The sequence below is a fragment of the Aythya marila genome (assembly GCF_965140915.1).
Source record: "Aythya marila genome assembly, chromosome: 13".
Lineage (NCBI taxonomy): Eukaryota > Metazoa > Chordata > Aves > Anseriformes > Anatidae > Aythya > Aythya marila.
Genome location: NC_139054.1, coordinates 7,970,253 through 7,994,489, shown reverse-complemented (window position 1 = coordinate 7,994,489; position 24,237 = coordinate 7,970,253). Strand labels below are relative to the sequence as shown.

General features: G+C 45.5%; 1 protein-coding gene across 1 annotated transcript in view; it reads right to left on the bottom strand.

Moving 5' to 3' along the window:
- GPC4 (glypican 4) overlaps positions 1-24,237 on the bottom strand; it is a 71,254-nt gene that overhangs the window by 31,648 nt on the left and 15,369 nt on the right. Inside the window, exon 2 of the mRNA XM_082771037.1 lies at positions 9,453-9,611. Coding sequence (XP_082627163.1) covers positions 9,453-9,611 — 159 coding nt within the window. The remainder of the gene's footprint in view (positions 1-9,452; positions 9,612-24,237) is intronic.

Below are 24,237 nucleotides of genomic sequence, written 5' to 3'. Positions count from 1 at the left end.
CACTGGTGATGAAGGCAGAAGCAGCAGGACTACCCGGTCCAAGTTGCCTCCTGACCCCCAGCAGGACCCTGTGCCCTCCAAGGCAGCTGTGCCCCAAAGGGTGAGCTCTCCGGGCTGAACTCACAGCCGATCATCCTACAGTGTGAAGTTTTGCCTTGAATTTCTTCATTGTCAGGGATGAAACGTTTATTTTTCAAACAAAACCTCTTTATGGAGAGGCACAACATTCTGCTTGAGAAACGCTTCCTCTTCCAGCAACTGCAAGGAGTACAAGCATGAGTGAGTAGGGGCTCAGCACCAAAAAGCCCACGTTTTCATCGAGGAGAAAACCTTAACTGCAGTGCAAAAAAGGCAGAGTTTCATCCACCTCTGAGTCCGTTAAGCTAATGCCCCCTCCACAGATGCCTGTGTTAGGGTGTACTTGTGTCTTTCCAAATGAAGGTCAGATCTACGCTGCACCTTTCCATTTCCAGTGGCCTTAGGACGTGCTAAATTTCCCACGCACTGGCTTTGCTTATTTTATAGCCATGTTTTCAACTGGCCTTAGAGGTATTCTATTCAGGGTTTCCAAATTAACTATGCAAACTGATACCAGGTAGACGTGCAATTACTCAACACACCTTAAAAACAAACAAAACTAGACTCAAGGACACAGAGGGAATATACTGCATTTTTACGGGCACAGTTAATTAGTTTCAGATAATTTGCCACCCAGCTTTTCAGGTATACTTTTAATATGTTGTCCAGATTATGATTAATTAAGGACCGTCTGTCTTACCGAAACCTTTAATTTGCTTGTCTGTATAGACAATTACGTTTCCTAGTGTATATGGGAGAACACTGCCACAGAACAGATTAATTATATTTTCCTGTGAAAGGGTTTACTCATAAAAAGCACACCACAGCAAGATGGATTCCTAGCTGAATGTTCTTGTTTGAGCCACGTCCCCAAAGGCTGCGCCACGAGGGGCCAGCACCATCCCCATCCCCACACCCTCACAGACTTTGCATCTGTGGATGCAAAGTCCAACCCGTAGCTGCTCCTGCTATGTGAACAGAATGCAAGCCAGACAGATAGAATGGATTTGGAGGAAAAGCCACAAACGTTCCACAGCTCTTTTCACCTCAAAGTTGAAGCCATCCATAGCTACACCACCTACTCCAAAGGAAAAAGATTTTTTTTTTCCTAAATGTGCCTCATTACTTTTAATATGCCTTCACTTCCTTTATTGCATATACTGCATTTGTAATTTCCACCAGGGAAAAACAAACCATAGCTTAACAACCTTTTTCCAGAAGTGTTGAGAAACCGATGAATACATAGTGTTAACACATTTATTGAATATGAACTCAGGAAGGGCAGGGCAAATCCACAAGCTGTTTCTCTGTCCTGTTTTCAAACATGTGTTAGCACTTACTGACATGGGAAGAACTCTTCCGCATAGTTTGAAGAAATACAGGCTTAAATCATGCCAGTGTCACAGCAACAGCCCTGACATGCGAACCTCAGAGAGCTGGGAAGCACTAGAAAATCTCCCAAAACTTTGCTTAATTACTGAAAGGTTTCAAGACAAAAGCAACAATTAGCTCATAGCCCCCTACGGGGGGAAGAGGGAAGGGGGGGGGGGGGGAGAAAACAGGATTTCTAGAACTTCTCGGGCCCACCAGAAACAAGATCATTATTTGTACTTCAGGAAATCGAAAGAGCTAACATACAGCCCAAGAGCAGTGCTGTCACACAGTGACCAAGCTCCTTTAAAGGAGTAAGAAGCAACAAAGAAGGTAGGAAAAAAAAAAACACACTGCATGGTATTGAAACTGATGTCTGTGATTCAAGCAGCAAGTAACAGCACCACAAATTCTGTTACATCTCACAGCCATCCTAAGGAAAGCAATACCAGCAGAAATGACCTTGGTCCCCTCTCGGTCCACCCCACAGGACAAACCCTGGCTTTGCAGCCTGCTCACTCCCGTTCCCAGAAACCTTCCCTGCTTACGCTTGCAGTTCTGGGCCAGCTACAGCGGGCTTCTCCCACTGCCTGCTCCTCCAGCAGAATGTCCTCCATCCTCAGCTCGCATCTCCCTTGTGACCACAACTCAGTCATCTTCCCCAACACACCTCCTTGTCACTTCTCTCCTCTCCCTTGTTCTTCTCTCCCCCGCTGCTCTCCAGTCTCCCCATGACTAATTTTCACCGCACCCAGTCCCCAGTCTCACTGACTCAAACACTTCTATCGCTTCCCAGCTGCTTTAGCCTGCTGACCCAAGTCCATTCAGTACCAGAACACCAACCTCCCACCCCAACACAGCAAACGTCAGCTGAAAGATTTTAAAGCAAACCCCTTCAAGCTGCCTCCCACATACCCCATTTCAAAGGAGCCTTCTGGAAGGCTGGGAAATGTATTTCACACGTCTTTTTTTTCCAAGCCTCCCTTCTTTCAACTGCTGTTGAAGAGCTTGAAGAGGACCTGTGCCACTGAACAATGTTGACAGCTTTCTTGCTGCCATAACCTCAGATCCCCTTGTCTCCTATTTGCACTGAGATCTCTTCCAGCCAGGGCCACCGCTCTTATTCATCTGGTGTGCAAGCAGCTGGATGCTAAGACACTGCAGTCCATTGTACACTGATAAAGCCACAGCACAAGTCAGCCCTGTACCAGCAGGATATCACACTCTCAAGCCCACCACAAGAACCCAAAGCACAACCATCTCCATCCGCATCCAGGGGAGTAGTTCCCAAGACTACACAAGCAATCGGAGCCTGCACATACACTAGGTGATTTTCTCTAGGAGGAAAAGAGAGTTAATTTTAAACAGACAAACAATAGCTCATTGACTGGTTGACAGCAATTAGTAACCAGAGAGCACCAGACACATTTCCTGTAGCGAAGTATAAAGTGTGCTGCCCAATCTTTGTTTTCTGAAAAAACAAAAGGGGTAAGAGCAGTTTACCTGCAATCTTAACAGCAGAACCGCTTGGACATGAGATGGCAGAAGACTGTTTGATCCCTCTAAGCCCATAGAAAGTGGCTTTGCCCATTGCTGAACTCTTCATTCAGAAAAATCTCATCCCCTGCACACCTCCATGGGGCAGGAGGCTCCTCCCCCCTTGAGATATCCTCCCTCCAAGGATGTCTTGACCTGATCACCCTTCCGAGCCTCCCCAGACAGAGATCTGGTCCCCCTCACTGATAGATGAACATTGCCCTCCTCAATAAAGAGGAAAAATCACAGTGGTTTTGTATCTTTTTAAAGATCTACAGATGGAGAGATGGCAGTTAAAAGAAAAGAAAGAATAAACAAACTTCCACTGTACAGAAAGCAGAGAAAGCAGACAATTTGTTTCATTATTGTTGGAGTGAGTGGGAACGGGCAAACAAAAGCCCTCAAGTGGGATATTTTAAAGAAATTTTTGTTGGTGGTTGCTCTCTCCCCGTTTCTCCTAAATCACTCCACCCCCATCCCAGACAAGCGCAGGTCCAAAACCAAGCCTGAAGGACTGGCTCTCAGCAGGAGGCAACTGCTTCCACTGCAAAACACGAGGTGTCTTCCCACCATCCTCTGCCCTGGTTTGGCGTGTGAGGTTTGGTGCCATCCTCTTCTGGAGAGGCAAGAATGAGGCTATGCCTTTGCCTAGACGTGAGTGGCAGCAAGACAGACAACACTGCTGTGTTATTTGTATGTTAACGATGCAGTCATCACCAGAGCCTTTGCCAGAGGAAAGGTTGCAATGGTAGAGCTCTCTCCACCAAGTAGATTTATTCAACAACATAAAAGCCACATGACTCTTGCACAAGAAGCATTAAAGGTCCACTACATCTCCAGTCTCCCTCTGTGAAAGCCCCACTACACCGAGACTCCTGGGAGCAGCCTTCTGCAGAGCTCATTGCACCAGAGCCAGCATGAGGCCAGCGGGTCCCGCAACACGAGGGGTCCTGGCACATGAGCAGCATGAAGCCCCAGTTCTCTGCTCCTGCAGGCAGCTTCCAATAAAAGAGTTAACAAGACATTAAGGTCCCAAAAGGGCAGTTATTTTGGTAAGGCGGAGCGTCCTGATTGTCTGCCAAATTCTAACTATAGGAACTGGACACCCGCGGGGTTCGTCTTTCACCATTTGCCTCCGCGCCCTCTGGAACAGTGGGAAGGAGACCACTGAGACAGATGACAGTGAAGAAAGGCCACCATGAAGGGAAAGCCTCCCCTCTACCCTCAGGACAGAGGAGGGCTCTCCTCCAGCTCCCTGCCTGCACACACGCTGTACCCACCGCACAGCGCAACACAAAGCCACACCAACACCACACGTCATCTGCGAGGAGGCGATGGACCAGCAGCAGCTGCTCTGGTCTCTCCCCAGCTCACCTATGCTCCTGCTCTCTATCAGGACCACTGAGTTAGCAGACAAGGTGCATTCAGCCCACAGGAGGGTCAGCCCAAGACACCCACTAATTCAGCCTACTCTTTATACTCACTTATACCACGTGACTAAGCGAGAAATCAAGAATTTGGGGTTGAATGCAGTTAAACTCCCAGAGGTCCCAGCATACCTCCCAGCCAACTCTGACCTGGAGACAGCAGCTGGGAAGCCAAGGGTTATCTGAAAAATATCTAAATAAAGGAATTAGATTAGAGGTTATTTTTTTCCCAGATTCAACCAGAAACCACCTCTTTCAGGGGGGCTACGTCCTACTCTGCTTTCTCAAAATCTACAGAACACCTAAAGACACTGACCCACAGCCAGCCCCAAAGAAATAACCCCCGCAGGACCCAACCTGTGGCGTGCTGTATTACAGGGCCCCCTCCATCCCCTCTGCCTATCCCTCGGTGGATGCACCATGGCCCCACACACCCCTTTGGGGACCACTGCCCAGCTCCTGCTCAGATTCTTTCTTTCCACTCAATTTTCCCGCAGGGGTTTCATTTTACACTTCCATATTTGTTTTATCTTAGATGTTAATGGGAAAGTCAGAGGGGAGCAGGGAAGAGCAGAGCAGAAACGGGACACTCAACGTTTAATAGCTTCCCAGATGCTGGCTGGGGCTGAGCAATTCTGAAGTGACAAATCCTCCTGTCGCTTGGGCACAGTGAGCACCAAACCTACTGTCAGCCCAGCCCACTGCGAGTTTGCCTCCTTATGGGTGCGTAATACTCCTACACAACATGGGAAGCAAAAGCTTGCTTGCCTTTCCTAAACCCAGAGCACACAGAAGAAAGGGACCAGACTTGGTTTAAATGAAACAGCTTCTTAAATGCAGTGGCAACAATAAAACAGCCAGCACTTCACAGACTCAAACCACTACAGCAGTCATCTACCAGACCCTCTGCTCATGGGGTTTTGGGGATTTGTCTTCCCCTCATTCACCATTCAGTCGCAATAAGCCTACAAAACATCACTTCTCCCTAGAACAGGCCTGGCACAACAGTTACATCTTCTGAGAGATTCAGTGGGTGTCTTTAATTAAAGAATGAAAAAAAAAAAAAAAAGCAACCAAAGAACATTTTATCTCGGTAGCAACCGGATAGCGGAAATGCTGAAGAAGAGTTATCTGCTGCTTCCTGCCCCTACTCCAATTCCTCCAAACAGCTGAGCAATTTCTGTTCTGGTATTCACCTCGTCTTCCCCAAACCACCGCTCTCCTAGCACAGCCCCCAGCATGGAAAACTTCAGCCTGAAAGGGCAATGGAGATGAAAGCTCAAGTTTAATAAAAGGGACTGAGTATTTACACAGCCTTAATGTCACCATTAATCCTTTTAACATTATTAAACCTTGGGAGAGAGAAGAGGAGGGACACTGACTGGCAAAAGAGATTTTAAACATTCCTCCCTACTTTTTTTTATGTCCCTTATGTCCCTTACTGCTGAAAATATATACTTTGCTGCTAGACTGGGATTGGGCTAGCAATTTGAATTACAACAGGAGAGAACCCTGGGAGCATACAGAACTGTACTGTAAGAAAATATGCAAGATACTGAACTCTAAAGCTTTGATCTTCTCCCAGTGTCTGCAAACCAAACATGCAGAGAAGGATCTGATGCTGTACAATTACGTATTAGGAGCTGAAGTGATTTCTGGTCAGCCATGTGAGGACAGAATCAGAAATTTGTTTGATACTCCTGATTAAGAGGAGATAATCCACTGCTGAAGTGTATGGCTTTGGTGTCAGATCAGAGCTATTCTGGCAACCATTAGAAAAGCACGCAGAGCTTGAGCAACAGCTGATGCAAACACTCCAACAGCCACAAGGCATTACAGCCTCCATCCAAAGGACATGCTGCCAACTTCAACTGTCCTTTTACGTTGGCAACTGCTGCAAAGGTCAAGCACATAAAGGAGGCAGCACAAGTTTGCCTCTCCTCTCAGACCTGAGCATCAAGGCTAAGAGATTAGCAGCCAGGGAACCTACACCACAGATTGCCAGAGAGCTGGGGGTCACAGTTGCTTCTTGTCACACGAGAGCTGCAAGTGCTGTCACCAAAGCACCCATGATGTTGCCCTGCAAGAGGAGTGGTTGTTCCACTTGCTGAGAGACCAGTGAAATCAAGGGAATTTAGGTCTCCACAATAACTCATCTTGCCTGTTCAGTCTAGCCACACAGCTTAGATGATTTCTTGTTAAACAGGAAGATGCATGGCTGATTTTCTGTCAGCTTTACTTTCATTTGAATGGATTTGGCTACTGCTAATGAGGTAGCCCTAAAGAGCTCCAAATGCTAAAATCAAAGCAAGGGCCCATGCAAAGGAAGAGCTTTGGGAGGGATCACGTACTTTTCAAATCTTATCTCCAGAGGTCAGGACACACACATAGGTCTTGATCATCTCCCTCTCCTCTAGGCTGGAGCCGTTACATCAAAGTAACTGTCAAGGTACTTCAAATTGGATTCGTGTCCCATTCAACTTCCTCCTTCCAGTTACTTCGACTGAAACTATCTTTAGAGTGCACCAAGATGCAAAGTTACACCCAAAATACAATTATCAGGGGCATCAAACTGGAAGAAAATCTTAAGGCAGTGTCCCAGCAGTCTCCCAGCCTCCACTCCACCCAAGGCTATCATTAACCACTTGGATAAAGGAATAAAGGGATCCTTGCAGAGCCCATAAAGGAAAGGATTGCCACATCCTAGGGGCAGAAAAGCCAGACCAAACTCAGAAGTGTTGGAAAACTGTAGTATTGGTCCAGAAACAGGAAAAGGAATGCCCCTCCCAAGGGACATATGACAAGGAGAAATCAAGTATGCAAGGAAAAATCAGAACACACCTGACCAGCTGACCAAGCATAGGGACTGTACTGAGGAAACAACCACCTCAAACAGTCTATCAGTCCACAGGAAGCTCTTTTAAAACAAACATGCAAAAACACCAAAGCAGTCTAAGCACAGCACTCCAAAAGCTTGCCAATTTTTTGCACGGAATTGGAGAACCTCCGAGGAAGACTTCTCAGCCACCACCAACAGTGCTCCTGGGAACTGAGTGCATTCAGCCTCCAGGTGACTCGGTCAGTGGGAGGGAAGCAGTCTTGATTAAAAGTCTTCCAAGAGGTAAATGATAGAGGATGGTAATCAGTTAATCTCTTCTTCTACCCCAGGTAAGATTAAAAAAAATCCCTAAATCAGCTTTGTCTACAGCAAACGAAGATTTAGATCTGATATTATCAAATGCTCAAAGATGGGCCATTAGGCTTTGGGACAAGTTGAGGAGGTTGCTAGTTCTTCATTAGTTTCATAAAGGGCAGAGAAACATGCTTCAGGGACAGGCTGGGTACAGCAAATCTAGCTTCCAGGAACAGGATCACAGCATCCCCTTCCAAATTTGCCTTTCAAGGACTCCCAGGGTTAAGATCAGAGGAGCCAGTGTTGAGACCAGCAGCAGGCATGCTGAGAGGTGCTGACAGAAACAGCACATAGCACAAACAGAACAGCTTTGCAGGGCTCCCTACCAAAATCTCCCCCATTTTGAAGCATTCCACTTTGAGAGGTATCCAGCTTAGCCTTATACCCCCCTGCCATCAAGCAGCCCTGCAGCCATCTCTCACCATAAAAACAAGCAGACACACCTAACAATACGTCTGCACCACGTCAGAGATGCTAATACAGTGAACTGGGCATGCTCTTTGTTTTCAGTGCAGCATTTTAAGCAGCCTTGTCATTCATTTAAGGTGAAGCAGATGCTGTTCCTCTGGCCTCTTTGAAAGGGCTTATCTATGGGCTGGATTTCATTAAGTGTCTTGTTCTGCGTTTAATAAGCTTGCAAGTCTAGACACTTAGGTTCTTTCTCTATCACCCCTTTGGTGTACCAGCAGGTAGAGACAACAGAGGTTAAGAGGGAAATATTTAGCTGGTAGATTGAGATGCTATCAAGATGATTGCATAATTTCATTTTGACTCATTGCAATTTCACACCCAGGGACTTTTTCGTTCACCCAAGTGCCAACATCCTTTGAAAGAAAGGGTCTCCTACCTGCTGCAGCAGCAAAGAGGAGGTCCCTGGTAGGTTCAAGACACAAACTTCAGGGTATTGGTTCAACATGGATTTTCTAGTGACTGAACAAGGGAGAACAAGTCCAGAGGAACTATGCAGTGGAATCACCCTCTGCTACCAAATGGAAATGAAGCTGTATGGGCACAACACAAGTCTTGGCAACCCAGCCCACCTAACTAATCAGATACTTCCACGTCTAGCTAGATGTCAGCTCATCACTGCAGCCAACAAGGACAGCCCAGGCAGGCAGGAGCCTGATACCTTACTACTCCCTCCCTGTTAAAGGGCTGCTGGGGCACGCAGTGAATACAGGACACTGGCACAGGTGTGTGGCAGCTACTTGTAAAGAAGTTTCTTCCATCAAGATAAGGAGACAGTGCAGCCCTCCTGTGCCTCAGTATCGCTGATCTGAAGGCAATGCTGAGACCAGAACTTTGCTTATCAGTCAGTAGCTGGTGTCACTTGAGCAATGGGAACTCGGCTGAGACTTAGTTGATTTTGCTTCTGACCCTACATCACAGTTGAACCTTCAGCCTCTGTGCAAAGACATCTCTGTATTTACTTGCTGCTTTACTTAGCCCTAAAGGCTAAGTGAGATGGATACAAATCATGTTGGTTCATAACAGACCGAGGAAGATCAGCATTTTTGTGGATCAGGGCTGTGAGATGTGCACATTACAATTACGTGTACTGTGAGGATATGCAAACAAAACTAACTGCAATCTAATAGCAAAATAGTTTTTCGAAAGAATAATCAGAGAAATCTCTTTAGGAAACAAATGACTGTAATCAGCAAATATTACTCTCACATGGGATTGCAAAACAAGCCATGCTCTACCCTCACCATTATGAGTCATGAACTTCACCAGCAAAGGGGGAGGCAGAGAACAATTGCATATAGTACAACAGGATGGGATTTTATTTTATTTTTTTTTTAATTTCATGCAAAGGAGATCAAGTTCAAGGTCTCTGCACTTACCATCAAACTTCTTGTATCGGGAACTAAACATTGTTTGTAAGTGATTGCTAAGCTCTACAACAGCATTTCTGAAGTCATGTTTACTCTGTTGACTGTACTTCTCTTCCATTTCTTGAGAGCAGCATGTGTAGGCTTGCGAGCAGACTTTCAAGTGGTCACCTGAAAAGCAGAGAAGAAAATATTCCAAGTTAGAATTCCCTATGCAATGCAAAAAGTTCAGCTCATGAGGCCCCACAGCTGCATCATCTATTCTTGAGATGCTCCTGTTGGGCTCTGGCACATCAGAAGTTAATTCTGAAAAAGAGCTTTATAGCAACACATATAGATACCACGACTTATCATCCTGTAAGAACATTAAGAAGTATCCTCTTATTTATTCAGTTTATTAACTGAATAAACAGATATTCATCTTGCACAATATAATCTGAAGAACCAGCAATTTGACCTGTCTACACTATGATATCTTCCATGAAGTTTCTGCCGAGTATTGTAATTACTTTCAATTCACTCAGTTTATTCATAACACAATATCAATGACAATGGTCCTTTTTGCACAGATAGGCCATTTAGTCTTCATCCCCGCCTCCAGTTATCACTGGAGAAGTACTCTTTCTCAGAATCACAGTCATCACAGACATCAAAATAAATATGTTTTATACAACTACTTATCACAAGGCTTTCCTATCACATTTCTGACTTCTAATTTTACAGCTTTCTGTCATCACCTTGGGTGAAACTGGGTGTTTGTTCTGGAGAATTCAAACAATTTTCTTCCTTCACCTTGAAAGTTAATGACCAAAACAAGCAGTTAAGATGAGCAGCTCCTACTTCCAAGTCAGGCAGTATTTAGAAGACACTAAATACATGCAAGCTGCTGCGATCCCTCCCATTTTCACACCCTGCTGCCAAACCCTAACCTTCAGCCCACAGAAAGGGATGGAGAGAAGAAGTCTACTCCCTACTTGCTCGCACCCCAAAAGTCAGCAGCAACCTCCAGCACTGCCAAGGCTCACCAAGACTCACCCCAAGAGCTGCAGGGGACTTGGCAACCCACTGCCCAGAAAAATCTCTTCACGACAGGCTATGAACCATGTAACTACCTGATCTGCTAAAGCATGAGATGTGTTTGTAGAGAAATGAGAGCAATATTGGTACTGAGCAAAACAAGAGCCCAAGACCAACACAAGCGGTTGTTCCTCTGCCAGCCTAGTGCAAACACCTGGTCCCACAGCTGCATGATCTGCCCAGCTATTCAACCTTCAGTTCACTTTGCATGACTTTCTTGCCTAAAAACATTAGCCTCCCTCCTTTCAGACACTTATGGTACTTTTAAAAGCAAAAAGGAAACAAAAACTTATACATATTATTTATACAAACACATACACTTCATCCTAAGAACCTCTTCTCCTAAACTTGTTTTCCTTTTGCACTACAGGGTTTGTTTGTTTTCTCTGGCATTACAGAGAGACCTTGACCAACCCATAATTCTGCCACAACTAATTTATTGCACAGGACTGTTGACTGCTTGTGAATTATGGAAATCTCCGGGACTGTTACAGGAAACAGCCCTGCTTAGACAGTAAGTTTTTTCTTTGTTTTCTGAAGGCTATCTCCTTCCAGACATTTTTTTCCTTCCCGTTTGCGCACTCCTTTTCCTCCCAGGACCATCTCCTGTGGCAAGCAGAATGGGTTAAAGCGAGGGGAGGCAAGGCAGTCACAATGCCAAGCTGAGCCTGGGCACGCAGAGCCCTGTGGCACTGCCTCTGCCACTGATGGCCATGCTCAGCTTGATCAGCCATTTAGCATGGAGGAAGAGGTGCAGCCAGGATTTTTAGATCCTGCCCACCAAATCCGCCTCCGTGATTTACAAGCACAGGTTGCAAACACTGCAGCCAGCACCAGCTGGCAACTCAACAGCATCAGGCAAAGCCATCGGGAGCACAACACCTCTCTAACAAACCTGCCTCACTAGCGAACATTTAAAAACCAAGAAATTCCCCAGGCAAAGCCACACTATTTCTTTTTGCATCCCTTTGCTCCGATTCCAATACAGAACTAAGCCGCTTTGACACAACGGAAAACACATAAATAGCAAGGAAATGATAATTACTGCTACAGCCACGGCTTGTTTTGACGTGTCAAAACAATTTAATTTCAAAACTCTCGAAACTCTTTCTAAATTTCTGATGGAGGGGAACTATGTTGGAAATACCTTACCTGAAATGCACTTCATTATGTCAGTACCATTTTCATTAAGGATTCCTTTCTTTGGTGATTACAATTTACATACTCCTATTTTATTTTGTGCTGGAGGGGTACACCTCCACCCTACTTGGCAAACTCAAGCCTGCTGACAGCAGGGTTTATTTTCCTTGTTACGTTTCACAGACACTCTGAAGTTGTCCACAGATGCCTTGGGATCCCCTCAGCAGCCATCTCTAACAACCACTCCAATTTATTTATTGATAAAAAAACAAAATGTAAAAAGCCCAACATATTTCATAATTACAAGGAACAGTTTTATATCTATTTACACTACTAAACTGAAGTTAGAATCCCATCTATTTGACAATGCCTTTTTCCATTATGTTATGTTGTTTTATATTTCAGAGTAATAGATCAGGAGCTAACACTACAAAGCAAAGTTGTCTTTCTTTGATCACATTTGCACAGCGCTTCTTTGGTACACGCTGGAAAGCCAGGCAAGGAGAACACTACTGACAGGATCTGTGCAAGCTTGATTTACTATTTGGTTGAGCATTAAGAAATTATGCTCCAAACTGCAACTCAGTCATTCAAAAATGAATGACCAAGCAATCTAATTATGGAAGATATTTCTCAGTCATGTCAGCACTATGTGGTCTTGGCTTATGATCAAGAATTAGCTCTGTCTGGAGCTGAGGAGCTCCTGCTACTAAGTGCTAATGCAGGGGAGGATGCACTGTATTACCCAGTGGTAAAAACCCTAAAAGTTTAGGACTGTGGGCTGCTTTTATTACAGCTTCCTTATGCCACAGTGGAAAATACCAATGGGAAATCAATTGAAGCTCCTGCCTTCCTGCAGGGTTGTCCTTAGCACCTCTGTACCCCTCGCTCAAGCAAAGCAACAGGCATTGATAGCTTGCAAGGAATCTCATTTCTAGCTTTCACTTCACATCAGCTAGCAGGGCTCTGTGCTTCCTTCCTCCACGCAGCCCCCATGCACAGGGCTCACTCCCATCCATAAGCCTGCAGGGAGAGAGCAGCACGACATCCCAACGCTGCATCACCTCCCACCCTGGCACCGAGTGGCCACAGCGTCGGGAGCGGCCCATGTCTCCTCGGACACACACGGTGCTGCCAGACAAACGCATCGGAGCGCAGCAGTGCGAGACGCCTGGCACACAGGAATGAGAACTTGAAAACCTGGCAAGCAACCGCTGCCAGCGCTCCACACGAGCATGGGCACGCTTCGCCACCCAGCACACAGCAACCTGGAGCTCAGGGCGAAGACGGCGCTCCCTGTGCTTCCTGCAGCCAGCCAGGACTCCTCTAAGAAAAAGGAGCGAAAAATACGAGTGTTTAGGTCCACTTAAGCAGATATCCAATGTTTATGTACATTATATAAAGAACACTCATTGTGTGTGCTCATTGTCAAGGACACATTCGGCAATAATTATTTCTCAAGTTAAAACTCATCAAACAATGCCCATACAAGGCAACTCTTCATCTACTGTTGATTGCTAAAGACACTGCTGCTTTTGTAATTTATCACCATATGAGCACAGCAAAATATAACTCTGCCACAGCTTCCTTTCAAGTTATGCTTTTTATTGAATCATTTGGCAGGGTTTGCAATCATCACATCAGGGGCTGCATGGCAAAAAGAGCTTAAGTAGCAGAGAACTACTTGAAATATCTACTGCATATGCACACCATACCTGCAACATCTCAAGGACTTACTTGCAGCAGATCTTTTCCGTGGCCTCTTGCAGCAAAACCTCTTTATTTTATATTAGATGTAATATAGAGAGAATTACATTCTATATAGAGAGAAGTGATGGACCAAAATGATAAAAGCATTTTGCTCCATGGCTAGTTAACAATACACCTCTGGGGAATGGAAGTGGTGAGGTTAAACATAGAAATGCAATGGTACACACTGTTACTATCTGCAAATCTAAGGAAATGTACTCAGAAAGGTAATCTTACAAACTTATGATTTAAGCCATTACAAAAATGCCACATTTAGCAGACTCCAAGCACATGGAGTTTCTTCCAAATCAAGTAACTATTTCGCAAAGCATTGGAAAACATGTTTTCATCGAATGAGTAAGCATGCAGTGAAAACTCAGGGGCTCCATTATCCTGAAAAGCAATTCCCTTCACCAATTTTCCAAGACCTTTTCAAAATGTTGTTTCTGGACTTCCAGGCTAACATGCCATTCCCACCCTGCTTCTCATTGCCTTGACCAAGTACATACTCCAAATACATCTGGCTGCAAAAACAGCTAAACTTTCAGGAGCAGTTAACTGGGAGGCAGAGGGGTATTATTTCTTGAAAACTCTCCTGCGCAGTCTGGCCCTTCTTCGCAGCTCAGCGAACAAGCCAAAAGCACTTTATGGCAGAGACATTACTCTTGGACTTCACCACCCACTGCTCTAGCAGCCCAGCTTACCGCAGCCCATTTCTGCACATGGGAACAAATGCTGCCCTGGAAGATGGGCGAGCAGGGCCACCACCACCTCATCCTCGCACCCTGCCTCTGCCCTCTAGCACACATCAGCTCGTGTCATCTTTAAAAGAGCTTTATGACTTCCTCTGAACCGACTACAAAAGGAATCCCGGACTGTAATGCCGGACTCTAATCCGATTTCACACTAGACTTACGTTCTAATTATCACAGAATATTAGGCTTCCACCCATCATATATAATTGACATGCTACTGAGGCTTTGCAAAACCCCCAACAAAGATGACAAGGAACACTAGCATCACCCCCTGAGCACGGCTCCACTGCTCCAGCCCCACATTAACAAGAGACGAGAAGAATAAAGAAAAGTGTGAGCGTGCAGTCAACTCCGGCAGAGTCATTGAGAAAGACATGGCTATCGAACTGTTCCCTCAACTTGATCACTTCTAAAATACCCCAAATACCAGAAGTTTCCCATTTTTCCTGGCTACAAAAGGAGCTGGGGGTGCAGGAACAGCCCCGGAGCTCTCACCTGCCTGCCGCAGTGGTGCCGTAATGCCCGCGTGCCATGGGCACAGCCACAAACGGCACAGCCTCAGCCACAGCAAGGCTGGGTCACTCTGGTCACTGCCTGTGGTGCTTTTAGATACTCACTAATGAAAAGCACTACAAAAACACATAGTGGCTTGGCACTGAAATACTTGTAGGTGAAACAACATTAAGTTGCAAATACCAAAGGGAGGGGAAAAAAAAAAAATCCTGCTCTGGGGTATACCACACACCCAAAGCAACCCTAGAGAATCCTCCCAGACTGCCTCACATATGCACAATGCTTCAAGGCACGCACGTTGCATAGCGTAAGCAGCAAACTTGAATTTTCAGTTGATGGCTCTTATCCGAGCTTTCCTTTTCCAACGCTTGGTCAGACTTCACCGCTTGCTTTAAAGCAGTGCTGCTGCGGCACTTGTGTTTATTTTCCTAGGGAGAATACTCCTGCAGAGATGGTCGCGTGCCAGGAAGGAAGAGATGTAAAACAGCACTGAGATCCTGCTAACGGAGGCAACGCATCCACCACGGGCAGTGGAATTAGAAGTTTCTGAGCCCTCATCCTGCAGATGATGCAGTGCTGCCAGTACCCTCTGGTCACAGCAGGTCAGACCAGGCTGGGACATTCAGACCACATCTCCCGCGATGCTCCTGAGCACATGGTGCTACCACAATTTCAAATGTAGCCTGCTCATTTCGACCAGAAGTGCTGCGTGCAGCCACCTACCCATATTTCTCACCATCAGACAGAAAACGACATGCCCCATTTCTGATGTGAATCGATTCCCATCCTAAAGGCCACCATCACACAACCAGAAGCAGCTTTCCTTTCTTCTCCTTCTGCAAGTCTTGCTGGGATTTGAAACCCAAAAGGCACCAGAAGCAAAACCAAACCCAGATCCTCACCGTAGAGGTCTGCAGCCAGCATCACTCTTGGGCCAGGTGCCAGCCCCTTCGCAGCCCCAGAAGCCCTGCCCTCCATCCAGCCACCACAGCCGTTTGTCCACCCCCTTCTTCCAGCCACACAGCAGCTTTTAAAGCCAGAAGACATGCTCACGTATAGCCGGGTTATGGAAGTACAGAAATTTGGCAGCATATGCCAGTGTACAGTGTATTTAACATCCCACTCAATTAGCAACCGTTTTATATAAATGGTTTATTTGCCTTATTAATATTAAAGCCACTTGTTTCCCATGCGCTTCCACTTAGGTTATTAATCAATGTGTGTTTCAGCTTTTTGCTGATTACTCTAATGGCACAGAAAAATTCCCCAGACTCACAGAGAAAGCTTATAATATTGAAATGATTTTTTGCAAACTTGTCAAGTAGTCAAAACACACTCTTTGATACCCAAACCAAAGCCCTTTCACCTACGCTTAACAACAGTGAACTATTTTCGGTCAAGCTTTACTGCATCTGTTAACTCAGCTGCTAATCCATCTTGCAGGCATGGGGAATGCCAGCGCACACAATACCTCAGTGACATACCTCTGTTCAACGCAACAAATAACCCTAATTATTTCCATCATGCGTACCTACAGTTACTTAAAATATCGTACACAACCAAGGTCTGTCTGGCTTTTATTTTTCCATTTTGCTTTGTTGACAGCTTCAGGTTCACAAATTTACTGCCAAGAGGGTCAGGGACCGAAAAGAACAAAAGATTTATGTGTGTGCATGTACATTAAGCCAAATGCACATTAGGAGCCTTAATTTTTTTTTTCTGGAAAGAGCAACTTAGGACACAAAGTGGGCCCTTGCCTTCTACCCGTTTGAGTCCAAATTGTGACAGTAGTGCTTATCTTCCACTTGATGACAGGGCAACGTCCCTGAACAACCAAGCCTGGGCCACCACTGCCACTGAGGCCAATGTAAGTGATTTCAGAGCATCCCAGGCTACTAATGCAGCTCTTCAACCCCAAACAAGAGGAAAGCCTGCCTGTCTCCTCAGCTGCCTCCAAAGCATCACCAGTTAACCCTGCCAGACTCTACACTGGGGCAAGAGTGAGGTCCAGATGCACCTATGGAGGCCACCAAAAGCTGCCCCAGCCTCACCTGCAGGCCTCTGGCGCCCTTCACAAACGCCATCTGCAGCTCCACAAGTCAGCTCCAAGTCAAAAACCTGTTTACCTGAGGAAAAACACCACTGCAATTTCGTTTCCACAGTGACTTCCTCTCTGGCAGGGTGGCCTGAGTATTGCAGGGTTTTACACCTTGGAAAACGCTGCTATGATAGAGTACTTTCGTTTCCACAAACAGGATATTGAGTCAATTAGTGGCACACCAAACATAAAACAGACAGATGAAGATAATGCATTTCTGCAAACATCAAAAGGGAGAGAAACCACACAAAGACCTGAATATACAAATAAGTCAAGGAGAAGAAAAAAAAAACAACACTACATAATTAAACTTATTATTTAAGCAAGCCTAGGGAGCAAAATAGCTCTGGTTAACTAGAGGATTCTCTCTGGGTATTGCTAAGACAGAAACCTTCAACGAAAACCATGAGTTGTTTCTTAATTAAAAAAACAAAACCAAAAAAAAACAAAACAAAACACTTCACTTTGCTGAGTGAGAACCTGGGAAATGCAAATTCTCCTTATTATCACTGAATTCTTTAGACATGAAATAGTTTTCATAATGCATCTCTGCGTACATGCCTTATGAGAGATGTGTTACACAACGGGCAATTTGTGATGGAAAAACAAACAAAAGCTTCTCAGGCGAGGAAGACAAGGCACACAGCGCATAGGAGACCTGTCTTCAGGACTGCTGAGACAGGTAGTGGCCCTGTCCCTCCACTGGCCACTAAGAACAACTAGAAAGCCAGACACTTTCAGCTGGTAATACTGGGTACACTAAAAGGCAAGAATAGACAGCCGTGATAAAACCTATTAAAAAGCTGTGTATAGTCAGTAATCAGACTTCATAATTCAACAAAATAGTCCAGCAGATCTTAAAGGGGTAACATACATCCCCACCACCCTTAAAAAAAAAAAAAAAAAAAAAAAAAAAAAAAAAAAAAAGAAAAAAACACAACTCGCCACTGAGTATGATTTTATGCAATTAAATGGGGAAGGAAGAAAAAAAAAAGAATCCACTGGGAACAGCAAATACACAGAATTACTGAAACCTCAGGCACAAGGAACAGTAAATAGAAGAGATCTGGCTCGGAGACAGTTACTTTCTTTGTAAGACTTCTCATTTTTTCCTCAAATTCCCCATCAAGAAGGCAAACAAAGCCAAAAAACTGCCTGTTTGGTTTTTTTCCATAAAGATTCAGGATATTTGCCAAAAAAGCAGCTTTTAACCCAAACGGATTCTGCCACAAACACTTATGTGAACTGGAATATTTTTCATTCCTAACAATATTTTCCCGTGACACTTCCAGCCACTTCATCCTGCACTGCCCAGACCCACCGGCACGCACCCCCCGGGATGCTCGCTGGTTCAGGGCGGCACCACACGCAGGCAGGCAGCAGCACACAGAAATACACCACTGGCAACAGCTCTTCCACTTTCCTCCCCCCGCCTCTTTATAAACATAGCTGATTCCAGCCTTGATGCACAAAACCATGCTTCAGAATCGCACAGTAGGTTCTTGTGAGTTGCACCCAGCCTGGCCGGTGTGTGCCAGCAGCTTGGTCATCTGCTGGCTCAGCTCAGCTCTGGCAGTGCTGTGCCCCTGCGGTCAGCCCCCCAGTGCCCTGCCCCTCGGATCCCACACAGGGGCTCAAAAGAAGTGAAGTTTTGTTGAAGTAAAAACCAGTACACATCATCACTCAAAATGGAGCTAACGTGTCCGTGTGCTGAAGTGCATCAAAAGGAAGAGAAGTAATAGCGGCATGCGACTCAGCAGCAAAAGCAAAAATGTAAGAAAGCCCCCAAAGATGTTTGTAATCCCTTAAACAAGAAACAAAGCTCGTGAAAATCAGCCACTATTTCCTGATTTTGACTTAAAGTGAGATTAAAAAAAAAATACACTGGACTTTATACAAACAATAATCTAATCTATAAATTGGAGAAGGAGAGAAAGACGTTAGTTAACTTCCAGAGAGATTAATTCTCTGTTGCAAGACCTGTAATAGACACTGCAGAGCTTGCAGCAGTTCTGCAACAAACTTTCCTAGAGGGAGACATAAACAGAAGCCCCCAGACCAAACTGCAAAGCACTGTGTTAAAGGGCAGCATACAAATACACTAACGCATGAAAAATGGCAGGGTAATTTTTTTCCCATCCTTTAATATGCAGCTAATTCACCCTGCCTTTCACAGGGTTGGTCTTGTTCAGGGAGGGCATGCAGGGGCTCTGCAAAGAGACAGGACCAGCCAGGGCCACCCAAAAGTCACAGGTGACACAGAGGGACGTGCTTCTGCACCCACACGTGCCACAGCACCCAACACGACCCTTTCCTGGGGAAGGACAAAGGTAAGAGCTCTGCACCAAGGGGAAATGCTCCATCTCATCTATCTGCAAGAGCACCACTCGCTTGCTCGGGGAAAGTATAAACAAAAAGATGAAAAGCTTTAAGGCTTCAAGTGTAGCCAAGTCCAGCTGTAAACTAAAAGCCATCCCATGCTACAAAATAGGGCACCCCCCCTGCCACCACACATCTGCCTCATCCACTAAGACTCCAAAGAGACAAAATGGTGAGCTTTAGGTGCCATTATTCAAAATGGTTAAAGCCCAAGAACCAAGGAGGAATTAATGCATGCAGGAAAGCTGCCCATCCACTCACAAATCCCCACTTATTCAAGCCGAGGGATACCAGTGGCCTCTGCAAGACTACAGCCACTAGCCCGAACTGCAAGAGAAGGCAAGGTCCCCAAAACACCTCTGACAGCATCATGTCTTTTCTCAAAATGAACCTGCCGGCACACAAGGTCCATCAGTGAGAGGCCTCCATTGGCACTGAGCCCCCCCACTACAGGGCCTGCTGGGGGCCATCACCTCCCCACACAGAGGGACAGCTCTGCAACACCAGCAAAAAAAGAGAGCCCAGGCATGATGAGAGTCATCCACTTGGAGTACCCATGCCACCAGCTGCAGAAATATTTGCTACAACATGCTCAAAACCTTTGAGAAGGAAGAACTGAACCTTTATTTCTTTTTTTTTTTTCCCCTCTCTTTCCAAGCTACTACTTTCCATTCCTTCACACAGCGAGCAAACCTACCAAGCCTACGCACGTCCTCCGTAAAGAGACCGTAACCGCTGGATTTTCCTACTGCATCACTCCCCGCATGGCCACATCCTGCCACCCTTCATGGAACAGGGCAGACAATTAGCCTTAATCCTCGTTAGTTCTGTATGTTTCCTTTAAATCCTGTTACCGCATTCCTGCATGCAAGCAAGCGCTGCCCAAGCGCAGGGAGGCCCAGCCTCCGCCGCCCGCAGCCTGACCTTTGCTTCTCACTCGAGCTGCACCAGCCCGAAGGACTGCAGTACTGGCACACTGATCCATCTTCGCTGATTACTTCTTCATCAGAAGGGCAGGTGTGAAGTAAGAGTGCAGGCCAGAGGCAAGCGAATAGAGAAAGTTGAGGGGGAGTATTAAATAAAGATTTGCTTGAAGGAAACATTCTCCTTTGACGCTATAGGAGACAACTGTGAAAACTTTGTCCAAGAGAAGTGTTTGAAGTCTAGCTGCTTTCATATTTATAACGTTTGAGTCACTCCACAAAACCTCCGCCAAAGGAGACTGAGCGGACTGCTATGTTAATTTATTTTGGAAGTTTATCCAAGCCTCTGGTCAAAGATAAACAAGGCGCCTGGATGTGAGAGAACATCGGAGCTGGGCTGCCTGAGCGGTGGGGAACTTCCACCAGCTTTGATAGCACAAATGCATGAGATGGTATCAGCATGACCTGAAGTGTATTACTCCATGCCAGAGAAGAAAGGTGAAAACCCTGAGAAGTTAACTGATTTTTCTTAGGAGATGTTCTTACATCAAATACAGAGGATTCAGCTTAGAAATTTCAAGTACAATCACGGCATTTATACCTGGCTCATTAATGGCCAACAGTTAATAGGCTGAAGCTGTAATTCCTCCGTCTGGGGGCTTAGTGGTGTTTCAGCCAAATATGTGAATTATTACAGCTGAGCTACCGATCTGTTACTACAGGTAGAAAACAACTTCCAGTCCTAACACCCTGAGAACCAAAAGTAAAATTAGACCTTATCAGCAGCTCATTTCAGCTCTTCACTTCCTCCTGAAGCCAGTAAGTGCATTATTGTTCTTAAACCTGCTTCCAGCAGGGACGTGGAAAAAAAGTTAACAGTAGCATGTCTTAGAAGTTACAAGAAACACTCAGTGCTCTTTAACACACCCAAGGAAAATCCTCCCTGAAACAGAAGTTTTTACAGAGCATAATGCCTTCAAGAACAGCACCTGCATGTCAAGACTGCAAATTAGTCTTTGCAGTCTGCCCTACTCCTTTCAATTCAAAGTTTAAGGCAAGAACACCTTTCCTGTTTCCCCCTTCCCTCTCCCCCCCCCCCCAAAAAAAAAGCATACTTTCTTGTGAAAAGATCATCTGAAAACACATGGTTAACATATTGCCAAATTTGAGAGACACCCCAAAAGAGTGATGATGCTAACTTTTGGTACTTCAAATAAACAAATTTGAACTAATCAATCTGGAAAGTCTGTTTTCTATTTGTGGGTTTGGGTTTGCTGTTTTATGTTTCTTTTTTTGTCTTTGCTGTTTGTTTGTTTTCAATTATGCAGCCCCTCCTTATTCTAACCTCTAAAACTCAATATTGCATGCTTACTCAGGGGCGGATAACAATACATAATATTCGTGCCATTTGCAAGCTCAAACTAGAGGTTGGGCTGCATCTAACAGCAGGAAAACACCTCTCAAGTCGGCCAGCCTCTAAAGCATCACCACAGCCTCCTTCCCCTCTGATAAATGCTTTGTTCCTCCCTCAAAAGCCGCTGCTTCATTCTTAAATGAACTATTTTGCCTGCCCGGTGGCGGGTGCTGGATGGCCGCGTGCCCACAGTTGGGCACGGCACCGCCACACAGGGCTCCAGCGTCCTTGCCTCTCCAGCAGGGGTTATTTGCCTCTCTCTCAGGTCATCAGGAGGTAGCAAGCAAAGTTTGCCAGATGTGGCTTTTATCACCTCAAGTGGAACTACTATTTTCTTTATGGGACCCCTGTTTTTTAAGGTTTTATCAGATTACCGTGATTACAAAAGCTTCACTTAAATGCTCAAAAGCTCCTATAAAACCTCTAGCTCAAGGTTTATTTGGTCTAGGTGTTTTTCAACTTGGAGAAATGACTTGCAGACACAAGTAATTTGTCCTGTGAGCTTTGAGTGACCACTTGGTCAGTGAGCTCGAACTGCATCTGCCTCCTGAGCAAAATTCCATAAACTCACTGACCAAAAGATGTTCTTTTAAAAACGTCTTTAAAGAAGGAAGAAAAAAAAAAGCTTGCAGCAAAAAAGGAAGTTTCAATTACTTTGTGAAATCAAGCAGAAAAATTAAGATCCAAGCACACTTTATTAGCTCTGACAAGCAAATGTTGGAGCTTTTGTTTCCGATGTGCACAAAACATTTACTAAGGGCGTGCGTGTGTGTATGTTTTAGGGTTTTTTTCTTCTTTTTAAGCCAAAGAAATATGCATCCTTTTCTACAACATGCTTTGTTAGGACTGGATTTTGTACAGACATTCAATCTAAGGAACTGACAAAGAGCTATCACAAAGCAGGTGATTCTTCTCTAAGCATCCATGAACATTTCCATGTGTCAATACTACTTCACAACTGTATTTATCTATGTAAAACCCACATGAATAAACACTTCCCCTGTCTACAGAGCTTGCCAAGCACTGTAGAGATAACTTAAGAATTATAGCAGGTTAAGAGACACTGGAAAAAGATATAAAAAATGCCAGATTTTTCAAATGCATTTTGAATCCATACCTCCTCCCCCTCTCCCCCCCCCCAAGACAGTTTGGGTCTTATGAAACGTTTAATATTCAGTTTGTGATCTGCTGTACTGGGGCGACTAGAGGAGTCTGTGGAAGCACACACACAGGCAGGAGACTAAAGCCTGAGATGGAGGGGGCTGTGGCTCCTCTGGAAATAATTTTTTTGGGGGCCCACAAAATAAGAGAGTTCAGAAGATCTATTATTCACTTCAATGCTCAGCCCTGCACAGCTCCTGCTCAACAAATTATCTCCTTCACCAGTTCATAGCTAGCTGTTCCCCCAGGGCTGATGGGCTGCTAGGTGGCAGAATGGTTAGTGTCCCCCATACCCCTTCAAGGGCCAAAAAGCCTCATTTGTTTAGAAAACAACATTGAGTCCAAGAGCAGGTCTTGGGCAGACATACGTGAAACTTCTTACAAGCAGAAAGTTTTCCACAAGACGTTTTCACAGCAACATGATGTACATTTTGGCAGCCAGGGAGAAGGCACTGCACTCACTCTGGTCCACACCTGCAGTTCCACAGGCTTCTCTACAGTTTAGTTCAGCACAAGGATGTGCGTCTCAGCCCAGACATACGCAAAGCCCTCTCCCCAGAAAGCCAAACCTTTCAATTAGGAGGCTTCTCTTGTAAAGGACGCAGAGCAGCTTTGTCAGTCTGTGCAGGTGGATGCAAGCTCCTGGTGCTAACTCCCAAAATAAAAACAAGAGAAAGCAAAGTAGACTCGGTCATTTTCAGCCCTGCACACAAAAGCACAGTAAGGCTTTACCTTTTTCACCACTGACATTGCCAAACCCTCAACCAGCCTGACTTCGATGGGATCAGAGTAGCCATGGCCATGTGTGACGTGGCTCTGCTCCACATCTTCCCTCTGCTCCTCACTGCAGAGCCTCCTTCCCAATTGCAGCTGGACTGGAGTCACCAACCCAGAGGGGTTCAAAAATAATTACCTCACATCAATCCTATGCAAACCAGGGTGGGGAAAACAAGTCCAAATTAAGGGATCTGGGAGGGACAGCCATCAGAGCTCGGTCTCATGCCTCCTCTTCTACCACAGCTGCAAGGCCAAGGCATGCACAAGGGCTTCCCCGCTCACCCTCTCCTGCAGATTTACCAGGAGCTATCAGGACACGTGACAGGCTCTGTGTAGCTATCAGATCCTTATAATCCAGCCAGCCTGAGAAAGCCACATTGCTTTGGCAGAAGACACAAAGATCAGTACAACAAGGAGGCCAGCTCACAGGAGTAGGACATTTGTTCAAGGATATTCTATTTCTGCACACAGCCAAGAGATCATATAAAGCTGGCAAAACTCTCACTGCAAATTAATTCAATGACACGCAGAGATTTCCAGCCTTGCTCCACTCACCACCAACCTCAGAAGGCCAGAGATAGCCATAAACACCCTCCTTCCACTACGGGATAAAGGAAAGCCAAACCAACCATGGTGTTCGTCATCTCCACTACCTTGAGGTCTGTGCTCCCAGCCATGGCATAGCCCCCATCCTATCCAGCTGGCCTACCCACTGGCAGGAAGGCTACACAGGAATTTCCCAAGCAATCTGTGTATACAGCATTGTGGGGAAAATCATACGCTGCCGTCTACAGCAGGACACTGCAGTGTG